Source organism: Grammomys surdaster, unplaced genomic scaffold (assembly GCF_004785775.1).
Source record: "Grammomys surdaster isolate TR1022 unplaced genomic scaffold, NIH_TR_1.0 142, whole genome shotgun sequence".
Classification (NCBI taxonomy): Eukaryota; Metazoa; Chordata; class Mammalia; order Rodentia; family Muridae; genus Grammomys; species Grammomys surdaster.
In genome coordinates, this window is record NW_021604600.1 from 2962081 (window position 1) to 2983300 (window position 21220).

At 48.1% G+C, this 21220-nt stretch overlaps 1 protein-coding gene across 2 annotated transcripts in view; it reads right to left on the minus strand.

Annotated features, from left to right (window-relative positions):
* Nucleotides 1-6156: 6156 nt before the first annotated feature.
* Cog7 (component of oligomeric golgi complex 7) overlaps nucleotides 6157-21220 on the minus strand; it is a 58535-nt gene continuing 43471 nt past the window's right edge. Inside the window, exons 12-17 of one of the 2 annotated variants that reach the window (XM_028764221.1) lie at nucleotides 19475-19661; nucleotides 18212-18352; nucleotides 12412-12495; nucleotides 11115-11229; nucleotides 8847-8990; nucleotides 6157-6726 (exon numbers count right to left, since the gene is read on the minus strand). In XM_028764221.1, coding sequence (XP_028620054.1) covers nucleotides 6560-6726; nucleotides 8847-8990; nucleotides 11115-11229; nucleotides 12412-12495; nucleotides 18212-18352; nucleotides 19475-19661 — 838 coding nt within the window. In that variant the 3' untranslated portion in view covers nucleotides 6157-6559. Of the gene's footprint in view, nucleotides 6727-6981; nucleotides 7182-8846; nucleotides 8991-11114; nucleotides 11230-12411; nucleotides 12496-18211; nucleotides 18353-19474; nucleotides 19662-21220 lie in introns of those variants that run through there. The other variant, XM_028764222.1, reaches the window with a different exon arrangement.

The window sequence follows — 21220 nt, forward strand, 5'->3', positions numbered from 1 at the left end:
AGCACCCAGCAAATCACAGAGTCTGAGGGGACTGTGGACTAGTGCCTAGGGTTGTCAGACAAAATTCATGTCACTCAGTTAAACCAATTTCATGGAAGAAAACAAATTGGTTTTGTAGTAAAAGTCATTCGTTTCTCTCACTATCAAACTTAAGTGAATGGTTGTGGGTTCAGGGAACCGTAGACCTGGCTCCAAACAGGAATGGGGCTGTCCAGTCTTGTCCAGCCCTGGAAATTTTGTCTCAAGAGTGGTAGGCGTGGGCCCACTCCTTCCCCTGACTGGAGCCTGCATGTTCTGGCATGTAGTCCTTCACTGCCACCTTTACACTTCCTTCCCCCTAATAAGGTCATGTCCAGTAGCACCTGTAATTCTTCCATAGCAAATGAGGCATCTCCAGCACTAGCCAAAATGCCAAGAATGTACCCTCTCCCCAGAGATCCCTATCCACTTCCCCAAAGGTTTAAATAGTCTTTGACACCCCCTCACCCCCAATTAAATGAGCTGTCTCACTGAAGCCTGCCTCTGGAGAGTCTGTTTGAGGTCTCATCACCCCCAGCTGGTCCCGCCTCCATTTCCCTCTCAGGCCATAGGTTGACACCTTGGGCATCACATTGTTACTGGTCGGGAAGTAGAGTGGAAACAACAAATGGCCTGGACCCTTTGCTGTCACATATGGCAACTCTGATGACTCCCCATAGAGAAGGCAAGGTGCTGCTGGCAGGTGCCGGCAGCTGATCCAGGCTGTCGAGGGTCTAGCCTGCTGGGTAGAGATCAGCTGGGCTCCTTGGTCCGCCATCAAGGACCCACTGCCACACCTGTGGGGGAAGGCAGTCCCACCTGGGTCAAGCCAGAGGCTAAATGGGGGACACTGAGCCTAGCTAGGCTGCAGGCTGGAGTCACCTGGTGGGGTTTCCATCCTTGCTACTAAGACTATAGCTTTATCAGCAGCCCTCAACACACTCAGCATCCCTACCTGTTGTCATTATTAAACAACAGCCACAGCACATCAAGTACTTAACACTGTGTGCCAGACGCTATGCTGAGCACTTTATCACTTTAATAGTAGTACTGTGGGGGTGGGGGGTATACATGTTCATGTGTCATGTGAGTGCACATACATATTAAAGCCAGAGGCCACTGGCAGGTATCTCCCTTGATTGCACTCCACCTTGGGTGTTTTTTTTTAGACAGAGTATCTCACTGAATCTGGTCCTCAAAGACAGCATAGGATGGCCAGTCAATGAGTTCCAGGGATCTGCCTGCCTCCAACTTAATGCTGTGGTTATGGACTACAGGCCACTGTGCCCAGATCTATCTATCTATCTATCTATCTATCTATCTATCTATCTATCTATCTATCTATCCTATTCCATTCTATCTAGACTACTTTGCTGAGTGAAGCATCCCCTGGACCTCGTGCCGAGTACTGTATAATTCTCATTTCACGTCATCCTCATAACGAGGGAGTAGTAATATCTCATTTTAATTTGGGGTGTTCTGTTTTGTTTTGACACGGGGTCTCACTTGGTTGGTCTTAAAAATCACAGATCTGCCTCCCTATTGTTGAGGTTAAAGGCAAGTGTCACCATACCTGGCTCATAATATCCTGTTTAAAAGATAGGTAAATTGAGGCTTGAAGAGGCAAAGATGGTCACAACCACTATTCTAGTACGTGATTCTCACAGCTTGTAAAGATCCCCTGAAACTTGTATTGAAAATCAATACTCCAGTTATATGTTGGGGTGGGAATTTAGCTCAATGGTAGAGTGTCTGCCCAACACACAGGAGGTTCATTCCCAGTACAAAAGCAAACAAACAAAAGACCCCAAAATGGTGGCATTTGGGGGGGGTGTCTCAATTGGGCAGTAAATGGGATCAGAGTTATCAGAGTGAGCATTACGTTTTAATTTGTGTGTGTGTGTGTGTGTGTGTGTGTGTGTGTTTTCACACGTGCATGCATGCTATAGTCACAGTAGAGTCACAGTGAGGGTAGCAAGGAACTCCAGTGGAGGTCAGAGGATAATTTGCAGCATTAAGTTCTCTCCTTCCACCATGTGGTTTGCAGCAAGCATCTTTGCCCCCTGAGCCACCTCGGGGATCTGCATTAGTGGCTTCATAAGGGAGAGAAAGCTGAGTCTCACACACCACGTGATGTTTCTGCCATGTCACGACACATGAATACAGACCCTGCATTGGGATTTACCAACCTCCAGAACCTTGAGCTAAATAAATTTGTTAGGATTTGGGGGATTTTATGTGTGTGAGTGTTTTGGATACAGATGTGTGTGTGTGTGTGTGTGTCTGTGTCTGTGTCTGTGTACCATGTAGTACCCTCAGAGGCTGAAGATGACATCAGTTCCCTCTGGAACTAGAGGCATGGACAGTTGTGAGATGCTATGGACAGTTATGAGCACCACTGGGGATTCAACCCAGGTGATCTGGACGAGCATCCAGTGCTTTTAACTGCTGAGCCATCTCTCCAGGCCTTGTTTGTTTTTTTTGAGACAGTGTCTCATAAAGCCCAGGTGGTGACTGGGGATGGAAAACACCAACTAGCTGTCCTGGGAGAATCCAGGGAGAGAGGGAACACACTGACTCCAGCAGAGATTCTGCTCACAGACACTTGGGAGCCATCTGAAGGTGTGCAACAGGAACTGTAGTGGAAATTTCCCCTAATTAATTGATTGGCTAATAAAGACAAGAAGCCAATTGCTGGGCAAAAAGGTGGAGGCAGGCTTTCCGGGTCTGAGCGAGGAAGAGGGGATGCAGGAGGAAGGTCCAGTCTTGTGGACAGAGAGGTAGAGATGAGGAAACAAGATAGAGACTATAGGAGAGAATGATGAACCAGATCCACGTGGCCTGAAATAGCCACAGGTAATATGAATAGCATAGAAAACAATAGAGTAATGTAGGGCAATTTGTCCATTCTAGGTGGGCAGCTTGTATCAACATCAATTGAGTTTTGAGTTCTTTGTGTGGGCGTTTAGGGGGCTGAGGATTTACGGTTATAAATCTTGCTGACAAATTACAAGCTTCTAGAGTTTTCATTACAAGGAGCCAGCAGCCGCCAGTCTCCGCAGGCTAGCTGCAGGGGAAGCGATACGAGCGGTCCGGCAACAGCAAACCAAGGGGACCTGGGAAAACCTCATTGCCGGCCTGTAGCCGGCTTTACCATGGATTGATTTTTGCTAATTACACACTACAAGGAACCACATTGGAACTGGTTTGCTGTCCTCACTCTTAGGGGAGAGAGAGGCCTAGGTTCCAGGATGATGGCTTCAGTGGTCCCGTCGCTCAGACCTGGCAAGCCCCGCCACCTGTGATGTAGTATTATGCTATTCCTACCAGGGACCAAAGAGCCTTTTTAGCACCGGCAACAGACTAGTCACACTCAATTCACCCAAGACAATCCATGATTTCCACTTAATCTCCAAAAGGGAAGCTAGGTTAGCATGCTAGAGACTATGAACAAACAATGAACATGAACTTGCCACATGTCACTGTCCCCACTGTCTCTCAGTGTTTCTTCAGGTGGTCGAAGTGAGAGTTGGGAACCATCATGGGGCCCTAGAATCTGGCACAAAGAGGGAGAGACTCTCCCAAGGTCACACATCTGGGAGGTAGTAAAGTCTTGACTCCAGCCCCAGGCCGTTCTTCAAAAGTACAAACCGTCTCATGGAGCCCAGTCACCACGAGTGACTGCAGTACCTGTGACTTTCCAGCTTTCACTTCTCTCAGGTTTGATCCCTGTCAGGGACAGTCTATGATCAGCCCATGAGAAACTGAAGTATTTTCTGAGGGCAAAGTCACAGCTAATACTGTTGTCCATATCAGCCAAACTAGTTCCCAAGGTATCAGGACAGTCCCAGTGAGATGCTAGCCCTGGTGGCCTCATGGGTGTGGTGCACCACTCTAAAGGGTGGCACTAGCACAAGCAGGCTGACCTGCTGGGATTAAGTGTCCCTACACTGTGAGCATGTGTCACCTAGGTCATGCACCTCCCACACGGTGTATAAATAAGGGAGCCTGGAGTGTACATACTATGGTCACCAGACTTACTCTCAACTCCAACTTGACACAAGGCAGTTAGTTGATAGGCCTGGAAAGTCCCCAAACCGCTCCTGATTAGAGATGACAGCCTGTGTCTGCCATGGCTGTCGTAGGCATCCATGAGAGTACACACTCGGGGTCTTGGATGCACTTGATTTTGACAAGCCGCTCTCAGAGGCACTGTCGCTGTTCCCACCTTCCTTGTCAAGAAACAGCCAGTTGTAGCCAGATATGGTTGAGTATGCCCTAACCCAGCACTTAGGAGGCTGAGGCTGGAAGATGGTGAGTTTGAGGCTAGCACTGGCTACAGAGTGAAAGAAAGTCAGACTGGATAGTGCGGGCTAGCTCACTGAGAGGCAGAGGAGGGGGAGTCACGAGTTCAAAGTTTGTTTGGGTTACAAAGCACATTTGGATTAGCCTGGGCAACTTTGTAAAATACCCCCTCAAACTAAAATAAAAAGGGCTAGGACATAGCTCAGGGAGAGTGCTTGCTGTCATTCATGAGGCTGTGATTAGATCCCCAGTGACACTAATAATAAAGAACCAATTCTCTTCAGGGTAGTCATCGGCTCATCCCAGAGTATAAATCCTGGCTGCTCTAGCCAGTGTTTGTTTCCCTATTGGATTGACCTTCTGGGAACCCCTGAAGACAGTTTTGGCTGTCCTCTCGTAGTGATAATTCTGGTTTCTTTAAAAACCCAGTTATGCTATGTGAGTATGTTTTTGTTTTACTCCCAGGTGTGGGATAAGCGACTTTTTCACAGTAAGTGATTATGATTTGCCTCATGCATAGCAGGAGCATGGTTTTTGCCAGCTGCAGATAGTTTAGTTCTGGGGAGTCTGGTAAGGGTATAAATGGAAGAGTCCCAGAGCGCATACGGCAGCTGCTCCATCTGCTGCTGGTCCTGGCTGCTGCATTTGCTATTGCTGGATTGCTGTTTGGTGATGTTTTGACTACAAAGATTGACACACCTAATGAGCAGGGCGTAGTCTAAAGAGGTCACCCCTTTTTTAGTGTACAGATTAGATTACATCCCTTTTCTGTCTAATCTTCTTTCTCTCCTACCTAGTGTTGGGAGATTGGAAGGGATTATGGTGGAAGGGAGGCTGAGATGTAAGAACTCAGTAAAATAGTGCAAAAAATAGTGCCAACATCCCCTAGAGCTGTGCCCCTCGAAGCTAGTGAACAGAAGTCAGTCTCATGTAAAGAACAGTTTCCCAACAAAGTTATTTGACTCAAAATGTTGAAAGGACTAACCTGAGAAATACTGACTCAGGTCCTGTCTCTGCCCCCAACTCTTTCCCAGCATCCCTTGCAGCTGGGGACATATCTTGTGACCAAGAAGTGGCCAATGTGGCCTAGAAGTCCTGGTGGAGCACTGCTGACTGCCTGGTAGAACAGAGAGTCCTGTCTCTCCAACTCGTCCCGTGGTTTCCTCCTGAGCAGAGGTGTGTGACAGTCATACTGTCAGGGTCACCTGCCATGAGCACTGGCAAAGGTCCTTCCTCTGTCCAGGCCCTAAGTCAGCTCCTGGAGTCCCCACCCTCTGACATTATTGAAAACTTAATTCCTCTTGGCTCAAGTCATTCAGGCAATGTGATTTTCTGTTACATATAAGGCAAACACAGCCTTGATAAGTACAGAGGCAACAGACCAAAAAGATAAAAAAGGAGATGAGGTTTGCAACATCCTGTACACTAAAATAAAACAAAAAGGGCAAAGTGAAGCCAAAGTTCTCACCACAGCTGTAAGATCCTCCATGATTTGGCTCCATTCCTCTCTAACCCAAATACCTGCTGCTTTTTTCTCCAGCCACCCTGGCTGGATTTGGTCTCTCCACTTGCACTGTGCTTCCTCCTGATGGGACTCCCCTCTTGCTCCTTGCTATAGGGCTTCACCCCAGCCTCTGATGCTCACCTCCTCCCACCTGACAGCCTCTTCCTGTGCCTCGGCCTTCTGGTCTACCTGCGCACTATTCCTCCCTCCTCTGCTTGCTCCACACTGGTGAAGCCCTGGCCTCCTTCATGGTCCTACCTACCTCAGTATTCTCAGGCCCTGCTCAGTGTGTGAGCACTCAGACATCACCAGAAAAGAAGGAAACACACTTTGCCCCATTTCATAGTGTTTATTAAGCCCACTTTTAAGATAAGGTTATTTTTTTAAATCATCTGAAGAATTCTCTCTGATAAATAATACATTACTTGTCATTTACAGCCTTTTTCTTGTAGAGACTGGGTCTCACTCTAGCCTAGGATGACCTCAAACTCACAGTAATCTTCCTGCTCTGCCTCCCAAGGGACTATTTATGAACATGTACCGCCACGCTTGGCTTATGTACATATACCACCATGCCTGGCTTATAACCTTTTTTTTTCGGTTAACACACACACACACACACACACACACACACACACACACACACGCTGCACCAATGGCAGATATTGAGAATGAATCCATTCTGAGAGTCACCAGTCCTGACCCTGTCCTGGATGCTCTTCTCAGAACTGGTCAATAATTCACACCACGCATGGTGGCCACGGTGGCCGCGAGGCGGCGTGGCAGGCCTTTGCTGATCTGTCTATACTCCTCAGGCTTGGCCTTCAAGAGCGTCGCAATGTTCTGGAGGGTGCGCGACGGCTGCAGACCCAGTGCGTCCATCACATTGATCAGATAGTCTGTGGGTAAGAAGGAGACAGCCTCAGCAGTGTCGTGCATGGGGACCTAAGGCCTTCCCTAATGTTGGGTGCTCTCTTGCTCCCCCTGCAGGCAGGCCTTCACTGGGGACTGTGGAGCCCTTCTCCAACAGGTTTAAACTGGACTGTCCACATGACCAAGGTCTGGAGTAGTAATTTAATGAAGAACCATTCAGCATTGCCCCTTCCTCTCCCCATCCCTCTAACACCAGTGTACGAGGTAGCTGGCCTCCCCTACATCCCATCCCCCATATGTTCGCCAGCATGCAGAGAAGCAAAGGGCCTGGGAAACATGGGCTTCCTGAACAACCAAGACTTCCCCTGGGAACTCACCCTGAACACAAGGCTGGTGTTACAGGTGGTGGCCTGATATCATGCAAGCTCCACTCCCCAGCTCACCCTTGACAACTAGTTCATGCAGGTTTAACAGCCCAAGCCTAAACCAAATTGAACATGATGGTGAAGAGAGACCTAGCTGAGCATGGTGGTATACACTTTTAGCACTCAAAAGGCAGAGGTAGGCTAAGCTCTGTGAGTTCAAGGACAGCTTGCCTACATAGTGAGTTTTAGGCCAGCCAGGGCTACACAGTGAGACCCTGTCTCAAGAGAGAGAGATAAACAGATCTCTAGGGATCAATCATTCTAAAACACAACCCTGGGTTCTAATCACCAATGGCTCAGACAGTACTGTCAGAACAAAACACCCGGCTGCAGCCTGGAGTGTCACCCTTACCAACCCTGCCCATTCAGACAGTACCTACCAGGCAGCAGGGATGAAGGTGAGAGGGCAAAGAAGCCTCAAAAGTGTCTGTTGTGTTGGAGGGGTCACTGCATGGGCTAGTCATGTCTCTTTCTGCTGAGAAGGTCTGGAGCTGGCAACACCAGCCAGTCCCCAACCCCCAATCCTCCTGACCTTCTGATCACTACCTGGGTTCACCTCTTCTTTGTCTAGTCCTGAGCACCAGGTCAGGCCAGGCTTTCCTTGGGCCCAGCTCAGTGGTAAACCCAGGAGGCCCTAGTCGGCCATGACACTGTGTTTGGCCAGCACTATGGTCTTATGTGTTTGATTTGAATGTCTCCCATTCCTTGCCACAGGCCTCACTGTTCAGCATCCTTCCCAGCCCTCAATCAACCTCACTTCTTTATGCTCAGTAGGTGAAGAAACACTCTAATCCTGACTGTGTGCCATTCCTTAGTACTACAGCTCGCACACAGTAGGTGCTTAAGCAATGTAGAATAAGCAGGGAGGGAAGAAGAGGAATGACATGGACCACTGAACTCTAGGGGAAATCCCAGCATCTCATGCAGCCCCTCACCACCACCCTGTTCCCAGTGCCTCCTCTATGCTCTTGCCTGCGCCAGCCGGGCATACCAAAGGGCATCTGAATTTCCTTATCCATCTTTGAATGCCTGTGCCCAGAAAAATCACTAAAGGTGGTGGTGCCTCTGGGAAGAGCCAAAGGCAGGCTGGAAGGAGGAGGGCAAGGGATTTAGGGCAGCTGGGTTGTAGGCTGGGCCATCACTAACCACTCTGGAACCCCAAGGGCTGAACCTTACTTCTAATTCTTCATCAGTAAAACAAACAGAAGTGAGACCTGGCTCAGCCCCACAGTCACCCAGGTCACAGCTGGGATGAGTCTCTGGGAGCTGATTGTTAAGGCTCCTCCACCCTCTCTCCAGACCACTTAAAACCCCAGGAGGAGGGAATGGGGAAGCCATGCCCTCTGACCTGGGGCTGGATGGGGACCATAGAGGAGCCTAGCACGTGGCCTTGTCATCAACCTCACCTACTTACAGGATTGTGTAACATAATGGATGCATGCTTGCTTCAGTGCCTGACATGCATGGTATGCAGTAAGCACTCTATAAACGTTAGTTAGGTTAGTAATTACTATGTCAATGGGCAGAAGACCATACATCTCATAGAAGCCCCCATAATGGTTCTCCACTTCCACGGCCTTCCAGAATCCCTCCACCTAGTTTCACCCCACCAACTCCGGAATTAAAGTTAGGAGAAGCTATGGAGTAACATTCCTGGAGACCAACAGGGAAGTCAGACTTGCACCTGCTTCTCCCCTCCTGCCTGGCCCATGGGCATTTACCAATGTCTGTAGCCAGCTGCTTGGTAGAATGCGGGGTCACCTCTGGGATCTGGAGGATCACATCACAATAGGTCTGCATGGTGGCTCTGGCAATGGAACCCAGCCAGTTGTCAGCCATGTTGTCCAACTCAGGAAGTTCATCCCCTGAAGGAGCAAGAAGGTTTCAGAGAAATACAAAATCTGCTCAGGAAAAGTCACCTCTCAGGGAGTCCTGACCCCCAGGAAGTGCTACATAGCCTCATGTACCAGAGAACTAATAGGCTCAGTGGAAAACAGGCATGGGAAACTGAACAAGGAACCTATGGGTCCTCTGATACTGATCAGAGAGATCAGAAAAGGAGTCATTCTGGTGCAGCTATCCGAGTCCCCATAAGTCTGGGAACCAAATCAAGCCATAGAGGCCAGGACTTCTGCAGGCAGAGGGGGACTCTAGAGGGAGACCCTAGAGGGGGACCCTAGAGGGGGACCCTAGAGGGATGAAAGACTCGAAGTGAAGATAGAGGTGGGCACTAAGGGAGCCAAGAGGCGACACATTAGACAGGTATCATGCTGGAACCAAGACTGGGGATCAAAACAACGCCACCTCTAGGGAGCCAACGGCTCCCAGCCTCCTGAGACCACCTACCATCTCTACAGAGGGTGACAGGAGCCCTGCCTTCACGGAGCTGCCATGGGAACCACAGTTACACATAGGGGCTCTTAAAAATGTATGCAAACAGGATGCAGGAGTAAGACCCCATGGCTGGCGTCTCAGGAGAAAGCTGTGCTGGATGAGGAGGTCAAGGTGTGGCGCGGCCTGAGGATGAGGGGCAGTTTCTTGGGAATCAGACAAGTCGAGATCTACCACGTCCCTGCTGGGTCTGGGCAGCTCAGGCTGCCCTCAGTACACTCCAGTCAGGAAAGAAGAGGCTTGAAAGCACAGCAAAGCCAGCTTCCCAGCAAAGGCTGTTCAGAGATTTATGCCACAACAGAATCTAGTCAGTCAGCTCAGGCTACACAGAGACAAATAGGCCACTTGCCAAACAAAGGAAGAGTGTTCTGAAAGGAAAGCACAAAACTGTTTTTAAAGTTCGTGTTCAGGAGAGGGCTGGAAAGATGGCTCAGCAGATAAGAGCGCTGACTGCTCCCACTGAGAACCTACTCACATAGGATGTACAGGTAAAACACCCTTATACACAAAATAAAAATTAATAAATTGAAAACATGTGTTCAGGAGGACTGGGGAATTGGCTCAGTCGAGGGCCTCGCATGTACTGGGCCCTAGGTCTGATCTCCACCATCACAGAAACCAGACATGGGGCACACGCCTGTAATCTCAGCTCTTGGCAGGTGAAGGCAGGAGGATCAAGAGTTCAAGATCATCAATGGCTATGTAGTGTGAAGACTGCCTGTGCTACACACCACCCAGCCTCACAGAAGCAAACAAGGGAACATCCATGATTGAAACTCAGCATTTTCAAAAAGAACTATATAGTGACAACTTTCAATAACAACAACAATAATAAAAAACTTCCAAGTAAAACATGGTGTCACATTTGGAATACTTTGAGAATACCAAGCCAGCCAAGACTATACAGCAAGACCTTGTCTCAAAACAAACAAACAAACAAACAAAAACTAAACAAGGGGCTGGAGAGGTGGCTCAGCAGTTAGGAGCACTGACTGCTCTTCCAGCGGTTCTGAGTTCAATTCCCAGCAACCACATGGTGGCTCACAACTATCTGTAATGGGATCTGATGTCCTCTTTTGGTATGTCTAAAGAGAGCAATAGTATACTCACACACATAAAGTAAATAAAAATGAATCTTAAATAAAACCTAAATGAATAAAAATGGTAAAGCACATATGGGACTGTACTTGTGAAAAAGGCTGTGCACGGCTGCAGGCAAGACAGAGCAGTCCCAGGCAGGCTGCCGGCCATTGTCTACGGGTGGGAAATTGCTTTGACTGCTTACTGGTTGAGTTTTTGAGAAAGGATTAACTACATATGTTTTTGTTTGATTTTGTTTTCTTTTGACTATTTTTTGGGACTTACTATGTTGCTCAGGCTGGTCTCAATGCTTACAGTGGTCCTCCTGCCTCTGTCTCCCACTTGCTGGGATTATAGTCATGAGCCACCTTTTCTATGCTGTATTTGGCAACTACAGCACTGGGAGTTTAGAGAGATTTACAGCTGAAGTGTTGATGATGGATCTTTTAAGTCCTATATGGCAGGCACACACTGCTCCCTCCCTGGACAGCAGCGCTATGGCTTCCTGGTCCTCTTACCTTGCTCAGGAGGGAATGGCAACTTGCCAGCATGCAAGGCCAACTCTAATGCAGAGTCCTCTTGAGTCACAAATGGCTCAAGATTCAGGGGCAGGGACATGATGTACTGCCCAATCTGAAACAAAAGACAGCACTTTCAACCCTGACACTAACAAACCAAGGTAATTGCTCAAAAAGTTCATTTATGAGAAACAAAACTACTAAACCTGGGACTGCCCAGCATGAGGTTATACTCGTTATTGCAACATCTCAGAAACAACCATGATGAGGCTGGGGAGAGCTCACCCAGGAGGCACTGCTGCTCAAGCCTAAGGGAACCCAAGTTCTTCCCCCAGCACCCATGTGAAAAGCCAGGGATAGTGGTGCATTCCTATATTCCCAGGGCTGAGGAAACAGACAGATGGATCCTGGAGCCTGTTAACCAGTCAGACTAGCTCAATCAGGGAGTGCTAGGTCCCAGTGAGAGACGTTCTCAAAACCAAGGTGGCTAGCTGGCTTCCACATGCACGCATGCGCGCACGCGCGCAGACACACACACACACACACACACACACAGACACGCAGAGAGGGGAAGAGACAGAGACAGACAGACTATGGAGGCCTGTTCCACCTTGCAGATTCATCCTTCTCTGCATTGGCTGCAATGTCCTGAAGTGTGTCCAGTTCTGCCTACTTCAATGAGATAGAGAGTACCAAAGACTGAAAGCACTGTGTATGTTCGGTTCTCATTGCTGCTCACAGACAAGAGCCCAGGAAGGTGCTAACTTTGGAAGTATACTCAAGTCCTATCTCTTGGGCTTGCACCTGGTTCTGTTTCTCTTTCCCTCCAAGAAGACTTAGCCTGGAGAAAGAAGGAACTATATTTGGAAGTTGCCATTCATAGCTACAGTCTAGGGAGAAGATCACATAGTAACTTTTACACACTAGAAAACAAAGATGGCAGAACCTTCCTGGATGGTGCAGAATCACAAATAGGAAAGTTGTAAGACATTCAGGGTAAACCCATAGCTAATACAGCATTTGTCACAAGTGGACGAGACAGACACGGTGCCACCTGTGCTCATTTCAGGCACTTCCTTCTATCACAATTCACACGGGAAGAGTGGGGCAGGTGCAGTAGTGTCCTAGCATCTGAAGTAGCCAGTGCTCTGCTGCATCTGCCAGGATCTGAATGAAGACTATCCCAAACCAGGGCCATGCAGCACAAACCAGCTGATGGCTTCCAGGAGGGAATCAGAGGACAGGCTGAGATGTGACACGCAGAGACCACCTCGGAGCACACCCAAGAAGCTCTTACATTGCTGATGTACTCGAGGGGTGAGAGGCTGAAGGCAGGCAGATCGTCTGTCAGGGTTTCACCAATGCCGGCTGTGTTCCAGCTCTGGAAGGAGAGAAGGAAAAGCAATCAGCATCTTGCTACCGGGCAGCCCCAGAAGGGTCGCTGTGATAGCACACAGAGAACCATGTGGCCCTTCCTGGCAGTCACCCATGGACAGAGCTGATCTGGAGGCCTGATGCCACTGAGCAGGCCAGGGATATCTCTTTGAATGTCCTGGAAGTCCACCATAACGTTCAAACCTCTATCTCCCAGCCTATGGAGGAGCATTTACCTTCTCAGCGTGACTATCAGAGAGACACTGGTCACTTCTTTTTATCCCACTAGGAACACGGAACAAGTTAGCCAGCCCTCAGTCTGTGCTTACATGATGGGGTCACCATGCAAAAACCGCTGTGACTTCACTAACCTTGGCCTTTGGAACTCTAATGTGGTTGGGAACCTCTGTGCTCTTTCTCAGAGAATGCACGAAGACTGTTCCTCTTAGGAGGGAGGCCCCGTAAGCCCAGAACAGCTGCACAGAACAGCCCAGCCTCACTCACCACAGCCACCCTGCCTCACTCCAGTGAGGATGTGCGGCCTTCTCCACGAACCTCTAACCTAACTCAGGACTTGATTGAAACCTGAACTGTCCTGTCTCTCAGGACAGGCCTGTGACCCTTTGTAAGGCGTCGGCCTCAGCACCCATGCAGCTCTTGCTATTGAAGTGAGACCATCTCTGGCACTGCTGCAGGCGCTTCGTGGCAACCTGTAAGCAGGTCCACCGTCAGCACACATTTGCCCACAGCCTCATCCTGACATGCCTTTCAGAGAAACCCAGCTTCTTGATTCCTCCCTGGAGAAAAGGGCCCTTTCTGGCTGGCTGCCAGAAGTAACCCTCAAGGTCACAGTTGTGACTGCTCTCAGCAGCCACCTGGTGCCCGATCCGGTTGTCTGATCCTTTAAGTAGCATTTTCCCCGCATGGAATGACAAAGCTACCCCAGTGCTCTTGGCCCAGGCTAAGCTCAAGCAAGCCTCTATGTCTAACTGCCAACTCCACCTAGTTTCTGTTTCTTTGAAGGGTATTGGTTCTTTTCTGTCCTGCCTTATCCTTTCTCATTTTCTAGATTCCTTGTCCTTGTTTGAGAACCTTTTTATTCAAGTATCTCACTCATCCCAACTAACCCCCATCCACTTTGTGTTGCTTGTTTGCTTGTTTGTTTGTTTGTTTGTTTGTGATGAGGGCCTCATAAATCCCAGGCTGGCCTTAAATTCACCAGGTAGCCAAGGATGACCCTGAGCAGGTCCTGATCCTCCTGCTTTACCTCCCAAGTACTCGGTTTGTAAATACATAATCATGTGGTGTTGGAGACTCAACACAAAGCTCCACAAACGGCAGGAAGGCATTCTATCAATATTCCTACATCAACGGCTCCAAATCCACCTTAAAGGGACACTCCACCCACACACTCACTGCAGCGGCTCAGTGAGAGTGACTCCCACAAATGCATGTATTTGCATATTTAATCCCAAATTGGTGAGCTGCTTGAAAAGAATTAGAAGGGTTAGAAGGTAGGGGCTTTATGGAAGGAAGTGTGTCACTGGGAGTGGATTTTACGGTTTCAAAAGCCAGTGCCAGGCCCAGCAGCTCTTTGCCTGTTGCCTGTAGATCAGGGTGTGAAGCTCTCAGCTACTGCTGCAGAGCCATGCCTGCCTGCATGCCTCCACGCTCCCTACCATGATGATATTAACTAAGCCTCTGAAACCATCAGCAAGCCCCAGTTAGATGCTTTCTTTTGTAAGAATTGCCTTGGTCGTAGTGTGTCTTCACAGCAGTAGAATGCTGGCTAGACACTTACCTAGTACTCATGATGCTCACTGCCTCTTGCTAGTCTTTGCCCTTGTTCTCAGAAACTACTGAAGGAGTAAGATGGTTGGATGCCTTGCCCCTCCCTAACCCATCCCCTCAGCCTGTTCTCTGCTCTCTTGTGTGTGCACAGAGACAGGCTGGCACAGAGGGGGCTCTGTGTGAGGTGCAAGGGTTCAGAGGTACAAGAGGCTAGAGAAGGGATGAGCCACAGGATGTTGGCAAGTATGGAGTTGCAGAAGTAAGGATGGAAGAGAATGAACAGCTTTGTACACCAGCCTAGGAACAGGTACCTTAGTCAGCACATAACTGTCTAGGGGAAGGTGGGGTGGTCAGGAAGAGGGCTGCAAGGGAAAGAGCAAAAGAGAAAAGCAAGGGAGGAGGAGAGATGGGAAACAGTCTCACTCTGCAGAATCCTGATGCCAATAGTGTCATCTACAAGACAAATGAAACTCAGAACACAGATGAGTGATAACGAGAAATTATTCTGGGGGCCAGAGAGAAGGCTCAACAAGTAACGTGCTTGCCACCCAAACCAAACCCAAGCTTGATTGCTGGAACTCACATAAAGCAAAGCTGTCTGTTTGATAATAATAATAATACCCTTCCTAGAGGCCTTATTTTAGATAAAGCAGGGTGCTCCAGAGCTGGTCATTATGGAAACTGAATGAGCTTCCTATCTTCCTCTCTCTACTCTGCATGTATAAGAATTTTTGTTTAAAAAAAAAAAAAAGCCTTTCAAAGCAGACTCTTGAAGCCAGACATATTGGCACACACCTTGATTAGGAAGGTGCACTTAGGAAGCAGGTCTCTATGAATCTGAGGCTAGCCTGGTCTACATAATAAGTTCCAAACCAGTCAGGGCTATATAATGAGATATTCTCTCAAAAAGTAAATAAATAGATACAAAACATACACACACACACACACACACACACACACACACACACACACACACACTGAGGAAGATTGGAAGTGAGCAAAGGGGTTAAAAACATTCCAGAGATGGTGGAAACCAGAAGCAGGAGGCTGTGGTCATGAAGAAGGTCCAGAAGCAACACTGTGGAGCAGGACAGGTGTGAGAAATAAGACACAGCAAAGACCATCGTCGCCACCATCCCTCAAGAGGCCAAGTGCTGTGAGCGGAGGCCTGAGAAAGGCTTCTGAGAGGAAGCAGAAAGAGCCTCAACAGAACAGAACAGAGGCAGGCACAGAAGGGAGGAGGGAGTGAGCTGGAAAGTTTGAAAAGGGGTCAAGATGGAATGGCCTGAGCTGGGAAGGACTTAGACCGCGGGCGGACGGGAAAGGCTCACTTGAGGAGGGCAATGAGGAAATGGTGTAGATTATTTCTTAATTGTTCTAGATTTATTTAAACTGCCCTTCAAAAGGGCTTTTCTCCTCATCTGTCAGCAGGTAACACAGGAAAACGTCAATAATCTATTCTGAATTGAATATAGTGTTGGTTAATAGTCTTAAAATACAAAGGGGCAATACAATTTACCAGCAAAAGATCAACACAAACACCAGTGACCTGGGTTTTATTTTCAAATCCTCCAGGCCCTAGTGTTTGCCTTTGTATTGTGTGCTGGACACTGGCTCTCACACAAGTCCTTCTAATCCCCAGGCTACCCTGGTCTATCCCAGTGTCCCAGCATGAACAAAAGGCAGGGATCTTGGCAACTGGGCCGTGAACCACACTAAGGAACTCTAGGATGCAGGAATGGAGGCTAAAGGACAGGAGGGAGACTGTTTCAGAGCAGAACTAAGACTTCAGTGTGGCCAGTATCGCAAACGGTGACAAAATAAAGGAGTAAGACACAAGCCAGCAGGACGGCTTAGTGGGCCTCGTGCTTGCTGTGAACCTGGAGTGGGTCCCACTTTCCCATCTGGTTCCCTTTCAACTTTACTTAAAGTCAGACGAGACTTAGTCTAAAGGATGGGCTCTACTCATATAGCTTTTTTTGTTTGGTTTGATTTAGTTTTTGAGACAGTCTCACCATGGCTGACAGGGAGCTCATTCTGTAGACCAGGCTGGCCTTGAACTCAGAGCTCTGCCTTCTGAATGGGATCAAAGGTGTGTACAGTCTTATAAAGACAACACATATAACACAAGTCCACGTGTCCTTGGATCCACTGCTTTAGATCCTTACTTAGCCTGTGACGCGTTTGAGTAAACAAGTCATTGGGATCGCTAGACATCAGATGTTCACATTCACATTTTAGATTGTGACATTTTAAAGAGATTTGTGTACTTTTAACTCTGCATTTTCTAGTGTTAAGTGTGTTTCTGAAAATGAATATACACATAGTTTTTACTTTAAAGACTCAATTAAGCCCTTTCTCTTAGAAAATGAGAACACAGCTATGTGGAGATGTAATCCCAGATTTAGGAGCTGAGACAGTCTGAGATTAGCTTAGAAGACACTGTCTCAAGCAACTGTGGGGCCCTGCAGAGATGGAGATGGCTCAGCAGTCAAGAGCCTGGCTGCTCTTACACAGGACCCAGGTTCAGTTCCCAGTAACCACATAGCGGCTCATAGCCATCTATAACTCCAGTTCCAGGAAATCCAATGCCCAATGACCTCTTCTGGCCTTTGTGGGTGCTTCACACACACACACACACACACACACTTATACACATAAAATAAAAATAAGCTTCAAATATTAATGTAAATATAAATATTTATATATTTATTTTATTATATATGCATATATGTGAATATACCTACCCCATCTGACATATATATCTGATGTATATATTATACATATATATCTATAATGTACATATCAGTGCTAAAAGTACAAACTCCAGCTACAGTAGACCTCACAGCATCTTAGAGGGAAATCAGAGTCCCAGGGTGGAACCAACTCCAAAATCACACAGTTTATAAAACAGCCATTTAATGGACAGAGATTTTTAGAGGCAGTAAGAGGCTGAAACTTGACCAAGGCTATACAGGGACTCTTCTTGCACTTTGTAGAGGGCAGCAGAAAACTAAGGCCTTGTAATTATACCACAAGAGTTCTTGTCCTTAAAGGATCTGTGCCCTATAAGAAGCATGTAGCTGGGTCTTTCCCAAACAATTTTCTTCTACAAAGGCAGAACCTAAACAGACTTGGGGAGCTGGGGAGACAACTGACCAGGTTGCAACCCATAGAGGGAGCAAAGGGATCTGAACCAAGAACAGACAGGGAAGTGGAACAGACGTGACTGCTCTCAGCAGCTCCTCCAAAAGCAACTGGGATAGCAGAGAAGGAGGAGGCCATGAGGCAAGGGCAGTGAGCTGACTCTGAGACAGGCAGATGGGAAGATATCAAGAAACAGTGGCAGCACTGAGCTGGGTGTATGGCCTACAGTCCCAGCACAATAGAGCATGTGCAAGCGAAAGAAGCAGAGCCCCCTTCAAATCCCATACAGGACCAAGGCACATGAGGCATGCTCCTGCTCAAAGACCACAACTGTCAGAGCATCAGAGCAGCACACGACCTCTCTGACTCCTTGAAATGGTGGGAAAGGGCCCGCAAATGGGAAAGGTAACAAGCAATGCTGACAGTCTTCAGAAAGCAGGGGCGACAGTATACACCTGCAATCACAGCACTTAGACACTGAGGTAGGGGAATAGTCAGATTTGGGCCAATCTGGGCTACCTAGTAAGACACTGTCTCGAACAATGAGAACCACCACTGCTATCAGCATTGTCTTATGAAATGGTGCTCCTTATAGCACTGAGTAACTACAAGTAAGACAAGAAACCCATGCCACGCCAGAGACTGAAATGACCAAGTGACTCTGCTGCCCTCAATGGCAGGGCTGTTTGCTCCTGAGTCTCACAGTAGGCAGGGACAAGATCCTGGCATGGGCTGAGGATACGAGGAACCTGGGAGAACAGACATTGCAGTCGGTGGGAACTCACATCCATCCTGGAAACGAGCAGCAGCTGCTGTTTGATGCGCAGGAAGACCGAGTCGAAAGCCAGCTGGTGGGCCTGCTGGTTCAGCCGGGTCAGGGCTGTGCGAGACGCAGACAGCAGGTTGTGGTTACTGGACCCCTTCTCCTGAGACAGAGAAAGGCAAAGGTAAGCCCCCCAAAGGGTCATCATCTAGTCAAAAGTGTTGAAAGATCACTAAGTGAACAGCTTCTACAAGAGTAGTCCCCAAACCTGACCCTGGGAAAAGGCTAGCAGACAGATTTACAAGCTCCAAAACACTGAACCCATGAGGGTTGACGTCACTTTCCAGGTGACTCTGATGCATTTGTACTAATATAAGTTTATGGATTTGCAATTTGGGAAAACCTAACTTGTGACCATCCCTTGGGGACTAAGGAAGAGGGGAAAGAGCCATGGCCTCACATCTAAACACCAGTGATGGACAGAGCTCTGATTCCCAGAGGGGTTGGGTCAGTTGCCCTTGGCTGAAAGCCAGAGTATGTACGACCTATGTGAGTCCTGGGAATCCACACGGCCTGAGAAAATACAGGGATGGAAAATATAACCTTAGTTCTTGTGATTATAAATGGACCGATTACAACAGACATAAATCAGATTAGCAATAAAGATAAACAGAGTTGGTTTAGCTTAACCTTAGAAGCATGGATGAATGAGCTTACAGAATTGCTTTAAGAAGTGTGTTTGTCAAGCACAAATGCAGCTAGTGGTGGGCCAAGGTGCAGAAATGGGGAGACTTTGGGGAAACATCATGAGGGTCTCAATGCACACTTCACCCCCAGAGCACTGCATCATCAGGAGAGCTGAAGATCATATCGATCATATCTGGTGACATGAATGCATCTCCAATGGGAAAGCATTCTGAACCAGATGCCCCTCTTACAACCTGTGGGCCATGCCTAGGAGCTAGGTGATTCACTCCACTTGCTGGGAAGTCATCCAGGAAGGAACCCCCACTGCCATAGTGTCATAGACACATTTATCTCTGAACTGAGATACAGGAAGCTTGCTGGACAGTTCTCAAGCCTGGTTTTCATCCATAAAAAGACCCATCCACCCAATTCCTACAGCCTTATCTCAGCGAGTTCCAACCCAGCTCCTTAAAACCTCACATACAGAGACAGGGATGACGACAGGGCTGCAAACGAAGCCAGAAAACCTGGCACCAAGGGAGAGTGAATGACAGGGAAAGCTTTCATTTGTAAGAATGCCGCTGGTCTAGTCTCATACCTTGAGGGTATAAAGTATTTCCATTAAACTGGCATATTCAGCAGGGTTATCTTTCTGGAGGTAATTATATTCCTGCCATGGGTTCTTGGCAGGGCTCTTCTTGTCTGTCAAGATGCTGTCCTGAAAACCTGCCAGGCTCCGAGGGCTGTACGAGTCAGACAGATACTTCCCCGCTGTGGACAGGATCCTGAAAGGAAAGTGGTGAGCATCATGCCCTGAACCGGCTACACTGAGCTTCTCTTTTAGAGCACTCCAATGGCTCTTCTTAAATGTAGGACACCTTCATGAGGTAGACACAATTCAGGTGTGCTTTAGAAGGAAATGAAGATATCCTTTCTCATTTATGAATGATCTGGGCCTCAGGTACACAAAAGAAAGCAGAGTACACACTAAAAGTCAACTTTAGCTCACTGGTGCCACCAGAAGACACTGTCTATTGCCACAGTGGATAGCCTGCCCAAGGGCAGCACTTAGCTGCTGCAATCTGGGACACTATTCCCGTCCTTACTCCACAGGCATCAGGAGGGGAAGAGTCAAAGGCCTGGGTGAGCCCCCGACTAACTGGAAGTCTATTTATCCCCTGCAGGAACCTTCCTCACACACTATACTACAATGTTGCTATTCACTGCCACACCACAAAGTTTACTTTTGTGGCTTGGATGCTAGAGGGAGATCTATTGAGAGAGACTTTTCAGTCTTCAAGAAAGGAAAATGCCTGAGGGAGCTTTTCCACGCTAATCCACCTGTAGTACTGCTGCAGAGTTTAGTCTCTACTGACAAGAACGGATGCTAGAAACACTCTGCTCCCTCAGCCCACTCTTGCCCTTCAGCCTCAATATCTGAATGTGCACAGAATTGTGGGAAAGGAGAAGGCCCGTGACAACCCCAATGCAGCTAACTCCCCCGCCCATTTTGAATGTTTCTTATGAAAGCAATTGCTTTGGATAGGCCAAGTTTTAGATCACAATCATTTATTTAAAAAAAAAACAAACACACACACACACACACACACACACACACACCACACACAGGCCCCTGAGCTAAGCAAGGTGGCATATGCCTGAAATCCCAGCACTCAGGTTAAGGCAGGAGGATTACAAGTTTGAAGCAAGCCTGGATCCTAGCTCAAGGAAATGAAACTAAACCAGGTATGGTGATGTACACCTTTAAACGCCGCACCTGAAGACAGACACTGGTGGATCCCTGTGAGTTACAGGCCAGCCAGGGATATGTAGTAAGACCCTGTCTCAAAAGTAAAGGGGAAAGAAAAGAAACAAAGGGTAAGCAGTCCACACTGCTTGCTGAGCAACACTGCAGCTGCGAGCTTCCTCAGAAACCCCTGCATGCTCAAGCTGCTCCCACCTCCGCAGAGCCTCAAGACAGTGTACCTGTTGCTTGAGCCCACCAGCAATTTGGTTGGCTCTTTTGTCTGTCTAGGAAGCTGTGGCCCACCCCTGACCACCTCCCTTAGACTCCACTGTGAGGTCTGGATTGAAGAAGCACTCTGTCTTCTCTTCCCCTACCCTTCCTCACTCCATCTCAACCACCTAGCTAACAGAGCACTCTTCCCAAAAGGCAAGTCTGATTTTTCTTTTCCAGTAGCATCCTCAACTCTCCAGGATAATACTAAAACATGCAGAAACCTGTTAGTCAGGGTCGACCCCCACAGCCTCACATTGTCTCTGCTCACCCTCTGCATACACACACACACACACACACACACACACACACACACACACACACACA